The 8,196-nt window shown below is 30.2% G+C and overlaps 1 protein-coding gene across 1 annotated transcript; it reads left to right on the plus strand.

The window, feature by feature from the left end:
• The first annotated feature begins 1,265 nt into the window (after nt 1-1,265).
• On the plus strand, nt 1,266-4,087 carry LOC111316851 (BTB/POZ domain protein, putative (DUF177)). The gene is made up of 2 exons (XM_022919035.2): nt 1,266-1,909; nt 3,495-4,087. Exons 1-2 carry the CDS (start codon nt 1,356-1,358, stop codon nt 3,901-3,903), a joined length of 963 nt encoding a protein of 320 aa, XP_022774770.2. The 5' UTR covers nt 1,266-1,355; the 3' UTR covers nt 3,904-4,087.
• The last annotated feature ends 4,109 nt before the right edge of the window (nt 4,088-8,196 follow it).

Consider the following 8,196-nt stretch of genomic DNA (forward strand, 5'->3'; position numbering starts at 1 on the left):
TGTGTAATAAATGATTAATTTTTTCTAATAATATAATTATGTGTCATGATTTGAATAAAAATTATATATTTTGATTTGGAATATTTATTTTATATAATTCTTTTTTTAAAGTTGGAGTGCTTAGATCATAGTTATCAAAATTGAACAAACTACTAGTCGAAATGGTTGAACCAATGATCCAGCACTTAAATTGGTCCGATTCTCTTATGAGACCAAACTTACAAATAATTCTTTCAAACCATATTGAACCAACGAACCAATTAATAAACCGATGAATCAATTGGTTTTTTATTAAACCGATTGAGTTTTAAATTTGCTTTTTTTTTTCAAGACTAATAAAATGACTTTAAAAATTATGATTTATTTAGTTTTTATCATTCAAATTATGGGTTATTGTATTATTTAACTAAAATAATATATTTTAAAGTCAAATAAAAAATATAAATGCTAAGATCTAAATAAAATCGTGTTGCCTCTCTTACATTTTATGCATGTTGAAAATTAACTTTAAAAAAATAGTCACTTTCTCTTTTTCTTTTCATTTTTGATAAATTTTTTTTTTTGCGTTTTTCAGTTCTTTAAAATATTTGTTTTTATTTGATTTTTTAAATTAATATAATTGAGTTATTTAACTGATATTTTGACAGTTTGAATTAAAAATTTGAATTTTAAATTTATTTTGTACGTTAAATTATATATATTTTTAAATATTTTCATATTTATTAGATTAGATTATATATTTTAATTTTTTAAAATATAAAATTATTTACAATAAAATTTTATTATTTATCACATAATAAATTAACTTTTTGAAATATTTATATTTTTTAAATATCTTTATTGATTTGATAATTGATCCCATTAATCAATGATTGAACTTCTTTGAAATATTGATTTGATAATAGATCCAATTAATCAACGATTGAACTTTTTAAAATATTATTTTAAAATAATTTTTAAATTTAAAAAAATTTAATATTAATACGATAATTAATAATATGATGTTGATTGAATTTTTTAATAAATATCGTATTTTATTAAATATTTATATCACATCAATTAATTAATTGATAATGTTAATTTAAATACAAAATAAATGACAAAATAAAATTTGAAATATAAAATATAAAATTTTATTTTTTAAATAATAAATTGATAAAAATATATATAATATAGAGTCATTTTTATATTTAACTTTTTATTTATTTATTTATTATCTTAAACGTGTGCACAACTTTTTTTTGCATACCGGCGTTTTTATAAGTACTCCGTTTATTGCTTGGCCCCTTCGTTTCTCGCTATATCCAAAAACCTTCAAATTTTTCTATACCGTTAGGTAGATATAAGGAACCTAAATGTCTCTTGTAATATCATCATCCTCAGTAACTTTTTCCTCAATTTTTAGTCCATTCAGAGTATGTGATGTGAAATTTGGGCAACATGCTTTATCAATTCCGTTGTGTTCGTTTGTTGTTCATTCCAAATTTCCTACCCTAAATAACCATAAAATTTTTAGAAAGAAGTCACAGAATGTTTTGAAGCCTGTTAGAGATTCTATCAACCAAAATAGTCAGTCTTTCACCGAGGACAACACAGTAACTTTTGATTGGGAAGATGAAGAGGATGTTGAAGACATGGGGTCACCATGGGAAGGGGCGGTTATATACAGGAGAAACCCTTCTGTTACTCATATGGAGTATTGCACAACCTTAGAGAGGCTTGGATTAGGAAAACTTTCAAGTGATATCTCCAAATCTAGGGCTTCAGTGATGGGATTACGGGTCACAAAAGATGTGAAAGATTATCCTAATGGAACCCCTGTTCAGATCTCCATAGATGCGACAAGGAAGAAGCGAAAGATGAGGCTCGATGGGATCATTAAAACTGTCATCACTCTCGGTTGTAATAGGTATTTTTCTTTCCCCAATTAATTTCAATCGTTCATGCTCTGATTTTTCATTAAGTTAGCCAATCAATTTTGGACTTGCTCTTTGTTATTAATGGATTTTCCATTTCTTGTTTAATTTTACTATTTGAACTTTGATTGTTAAAACGCCTCTTTTTTTTTTTTTTGTTTTAATATATTTTTATTCATAGCTATCTGTTCTCTTCCCCTTTTTGTTTCTCATGGAAACCGGTGTAATTTTTGTAGCTTTCATCACTTAACAAGACTGGGGTTTGCTTTGTTGCCTGCAATTTACAGTTTTGGTAAAAATAGTTTGCATGCATTTGCACTGATTCAAATTTAAGTATCATTAGATAGCACAATAGGTGTCAAAAACTATTCCCCAATCTAATCTGTTGTTACTTTGTAATGTGTGAAAGACATTTCTGGTTATGTATGAGATAGAATGTGTTTGTTAGTTCATAGATAAAAGTAATAGAAGCTCCCATTCTTGCCAAATTTTATCAGATGTTTCTAAAGCATTTATGTGATTGTATATCTCAGATTAGATATTTAACAACATCCAATGTCTATAAGTATTTCTGGTTGGTTGAAGGAGGTTTTCCTCAAGAACAGGCAATGACTATGGAATGATTTGAACAGGTAATGTATATAAGTGTTCTGGTTGATTGAAGGAGGTTTTCCTCAAGAGCAGGTAATGGCTATGGAATGGTTTGATTACTAGTGATAAAAATCTCAGTTATTGTAATAACAATAGTAAGACAAATTGGCATGTTTGTGAAACACAATGAGAGTTAGTTGAGAAAATCGAAACATTTAACCAAGAATCAGTGGCAAATTAATTGGAAAAGAAAAAAAATCAGAAATATCTAGGTCTAAACATTGCTTAATAATATTGAGATGAAATCTTATGTGTCAAACGGGATTTGATGACATAATCAAATTTATTGGAAGATTGAGAGAACTGATTGAGAAAATCAAGAACCCTATATCAAAGAAGAAAAATCTAAGACATGTCATGTGCAGGAAAGGAGAATAATAGCTTTGCAGAAGAGAAAAGAGATGGAAATAAGAATCTATATGAAGTAGATGAGAAGAAGATGAAGTCAGGCCTTTGACATGGTTTTCAGGTTCATGCCTAATTAAATGATATTTATTTAGCCTGAAAGTTTAAATGTTAAATGTGGCAAGATGAAAAGAAGATGCAGTAGGTGCCTTGACAAAAATTTCTATCAGTTTGTTTCAACTAAAATGATATTTACTTACCCTGAATGCTCAGATGTTAAATATGGAAAGATGCCCAGTGGTGTATAAATAAAGGTGTAAAAGTTTTATTTTTTATTTTTAATATTTTTACCAGTGCGGTTGATATCACTTATTAGGATTTCTGACTTCTTTGTGTCACTCAAATGCCCCTTTAGTTCATGCATTGTGAATTACATCCACTGGTCATTTTCAGGAAGAAATCTGTCTGACACTGCATTGGCCCAAGGAACTCTTTTGTAATAGTTATACTGCCTAAAATTTACCTCTACTTACCTTTTTACGCCTCGGTCTAATTGACACTGCATTTAACTTTATGTTGAAGGTGTGGTGAGCCAGCTGCTGAGTGTGTTTTCTCCAATTTCTCACTTCTACTTAGTGAAGAGCCCATTGAAGAACCTGAAATTATTGATATGGGAGCAACCTTTGAGGAAAGGTATAAATCTTTGTATGGAAGTAACCAAGAGGTGGAGGAAGATGATGATGCGTCAATCGATTGCGATGATAGGCTTTATTTTCCTCCTGAAGAAAAGGAAATAGATATTTCAAAACACATAAGAGACCTGGTGCATTTGGAAATTACGATTAATGCAGTATGTGATCCAAGATGCAAAGGCATATGTCTTCAATGTGGCATAAATTTTAATACTAGTAGTTGTAACTGTAGAGAAGAGGTAAAGGAGAAAGGTTATGGCCCACTTGGAAACTTAAGGAAACAAATGCAGCAAAAATGATCCTAGTTAACGTAATGCTGACTCCCTCCGTAATAGCATTTTTTATGTATGCAGCTCATAGTTATATAGAACAATAAGAACTTATAACCAGTCAGTCCTATTTGTATCAGATTTTTTTAACACTTGAAAAGGGGATGGTTGGGGAGCAATTTTCACACCTTATATTTGATTCATCAGTTTTTAACATTGCATGCTATTTTAGAGGTGTATGTTTATTCCTTTTTGTTTTTGGACAACAAAAATATTCATCCCAATTGCTGTCTCTTTGATGTATTTAACTTTTTAAGGGCAAAAATCTCATAAATAAAGCTACTTTGGTCCATTTCCAAAGATTTTCCTATATAATTTTATAAATCTGTTAAAATTACATGGCAGAAAATGTTTGGCTTGCATTAAATTTAAACCCCCACTCAAAACACGCTTCACCTCACCCGATTGCCCGAACCTTGTACCAAAAATAAATAGAGGTATATCACGCTTTTTTTTTTACATGTAAAAGAATCCACCATCTGAACCTAACACTCACAACTCCATACAAAAACACAGATATGAAAAATAACCAATTAACGTTCAGCTGCTCCCTGCTCAAGATCATGCTCAATAGCCTGTGGTCCGACAACAATTCAAAGAAGCAACTGCCGTAGAACTCCTCAGTTTTGATCCAACAAAAATTCAGGTAAACAGAGGAAAAAAACCTGGACATAAATTCGTTATTTTCTTAAGCGAATCTTATGCTCTCAAATGCACCCTCTATTAGGATGCAAAATTCTCCTGTAAAAGCCAAAATAATTTATATAGATCCATGCACTGGTTGGTTCATCAGTGCATTCAATCAATGTTGGAAAAGCCTTCTCCCTTGTGCCGGATCATTAAAAAAACTATTTGATACATTTGTACGCATTAATCCAAGATCATTGTGTAAAAATTAAAACATCATATATGAATCGAAGAGATTAGACATACCTACTTGGATAGTCATCGTGAAATTGTGGAAGCCAAATGAACCCTAAAGTAGTTATGGTCTTCATCTTTGCTGTTTTCTCGTTAGCAGTTTCTCAATGGATAGTTACCATATATGATAAGTGAATAGGAGACCTTAGCCTCATTAATTAAATAACCATTATAACCTCTCCATCAAAGGCTTTCGAAGCCAAATGCCTGTACAACCGCTTTATCACACTGATCAGTAAAATGTGCAAAATCTACATTTAGGTTATCACATTAAATTAATTGAGCTTTCATACTTGTCCCAACTAAATCTATTAGTCGATTTTATTAAATTAAAATTGCCCATTAATAGTAGCTCACTTATAAAAAATTCTAACACTCTCTCACTTGGGCAATATTAATCGGGTTGTTTGATTTTAAGAAAACTTGACTTGAAAACAAAACTCCAAGCTTATTTATTTTACTTTGATATGGCCACAATTTTAAAAACAATTTAGTTCCTGAGACAATATCTTAATGATCTTATCCAATAAAACCATCTAATACCAAATCATGATAGCTTTTATACCCTTTCTTAACATAAGACTAATCCACAATTACTAATACCAGAGACTCTATCTTAGTGTAGCTGTGTAGCAAGAAAATAACACTTAAATGTGATCTTAATATGTCATTTCTATTGTCAGCCCTCTTGCCGATTTCTCTAAATTTGTTGAGAAATCTTCATGGCATCTAGATGTGCCTGTATGTCTCATTAATATCCTTGAGGTTACTTGCTAGTATCATTTATGAGATATACCTAAAAGATATTAAAATCGTATTTAAAACAAATACCAAGTCTTAAGACTTTATAGAATATATAAGAAACTTTAATTTTTCAAGTGTACATCTACTAACATAATAAATAATAACATAAAATATTAATCAGTAATGATCATCATTCAAGTATGGAATCAAATATCATATAGATATTTCAAACGTAAAGAAAAGGGTCCAACATAAAGATAAATCATAATGTGTGAGTATGAAATAAAATGATATATTCTACTAATGAATTACATCAAAAGACCTTAGAATATCTATGCTCTCAACATGCTTACTAAACATTATAGGTCTTATCCCTTTAGTCAAATGATCAACAATCATTTTGTCAGTCTTAATGTGTTCGACAACAACCTTACCATTTTTCACAAAATCCTAGACTTTAAAATATTTAATCTTCAAATGTTTAGACCCATTTATGCTCTTGTTGTTCTTAGAAAACAACATAGCAAACTTATTGTCACAATAAATCTCTAATGGTTTAGAGATAGAATCAATAATGCAAAGACTTGAAATAAAATTCTTAAGGCAAATTGTCTACATAGCAACTCCATAACATGCTATAAATTCAACCTGCGTGGTTGAAAAAGCTAAAAGTGTTTGTTCCATACTTTTCCAAGACATAGCTCCTCTAGCTAACATAAAAATATATTATGAAGTGGACTTCATGTCATCTTGACAACCAATGAAGTTAAAATCTATATACCCAACTATTTTAAGATTGTCCATCTTTCTGTATACCAACAAATAGTCTTTGGTCTTTTGTAAGTACCTCATCATTTTTTTAACAACAACCCAATGATCCATACTAGGATTAGAAAGATATCTCCTAAGAACTCCAATTACAAAAGCAATGTCTAACTTACATGAGACTCGCAACTATACTAAAATATGGTATGTTCTTCATAGATTCTTTCTCCAAATCATTCTTTGGGCACTGACTAAGATTAAGTCTATCACATTTCACAATGGGTATATCCTCAGTCTTATAGTTTTGCATGTTAAATTTATTAAGCACATGGTCAATGTAAGACTTTTATAATAGTTTCAACAAATTTTGAAACCTATCTCTATAAATTTCAATTCCAAGAACAAAGAAGACATCCCCAAAATCTTTCACGTCAAAAGTTTTAGACAACAACTACTTAGTTTCATGCAACAAACCAACATCATTATAGGCCAGCAAGATATCATTTACATACAAAATAAGAAAGATATACTTACTCTCACTGATTTTAAGGTATATGCATAAATCAAATTTATTTTTTATAAAACCCAAGAAAGTAACTATCTCATTACCACTACCTAAAAGCTTACTTAAGGCCATAGATTGACTTTTTAAGCCAACATACTAAATGCTCCTTTCTAGATTCTTGAAATCTCTCAGGATGTACCATATGAACCTTTTCTCTGAGATTACCATTGAGAAAAGCAATCTTTGCATCTATTTGATGAAGCTTTATATCAAAATATGCTACCAAAGCTAAAATGATCCTAAAAGAATCTTTTGAAGACACTAGTGACAAGGTTTTATTATTATCCACTATTTCCCTCTAAGTAAATCCTTTTGCCAACAATCTACTTTTGAACCTCTTAATTTTTTTCTTAAAATCTTTCTTGGTTTTATACACCCATTTACCACCAATGGGTTTTCACCTTTTTGGTAGTTCAACAAGCTTTCAAACAACATTCTGAACCATAGAATTCATCTTATCCTTCATTGCATCCATCTATATAGCAGACTGTAAATTTCTAATAGCTTTACCAAAAGTTTCAAGGTTAACTACATGACTAATATCATAGTCACTTTTTTTAAGATAAATTACATAATCATTGGATATGATAGATCTTTTTTGTTTGGTAGATCTCCTTAGAGGCATTTCAATCTTATTTTTTTGAACTTGCAGTACATCAATAAAGGTAAGATCAATAAGAGGAGGGCTTGTATCCAGTTGCCTTTGATCTCCTCTCTCTATGGCTACTGGCATAATATGGCATTGTGTTATAAGAAAAGGAATGGAGATATGTTTAATAAATTCATTATTATTCATAACCTTTGCTATACCCTTTTTAACAACATCTAGCTTAAGAAACTTTGCCATTTGTGACTCTACAATCTTAGTTTTACATGTAGGATAATTGAACCTATATCCCTTAAAATGGTCTAGATACCTTATGAAAAAGCAATAAGTACTCATGGGTTCAATCTTTCTTTCAAAAGAGTTACGGATTCTAACTTTTACAAGACATCCCCCAACTCGAAAGTGGTTCAAACTGGGTTTCTTATCAGTTCACAATTCAAAAGGTATTTTAGGAACAGATTTACTAGGTACCCTGTTGAGTATAGACAAGGCAGTTTTAATAGTTTCACTCCAAAAAGATTCAGAAAGATTGGTTCTACTCATCATACTCTTCATCATAACCGTATGGGTTTGATTCCATATTTTGGCCCCATCATTTTGTTTAGGACTACCAAGCATAGTATATTGGATAACAATCCTACATTCTTGTAAGTGTTTGGTA

The sequence above is a fragment of the Durio zibethinus genome, chromosome 24 (genome assembly GCF_047325235.1).
Source record: "Durio zibethinus cultivar Kanyao isolate XHJ-2024 chromosome 24, ASM4732523v1, whole genome shotgun sequence".
NCBI classification, from domain to species: domain Eukaryota; kingdom Viridiplantae; phylum Streptophyta; class Magnoliopsida; order Malvales; family Malvaceae; genus Durio; species Durio zibethinus.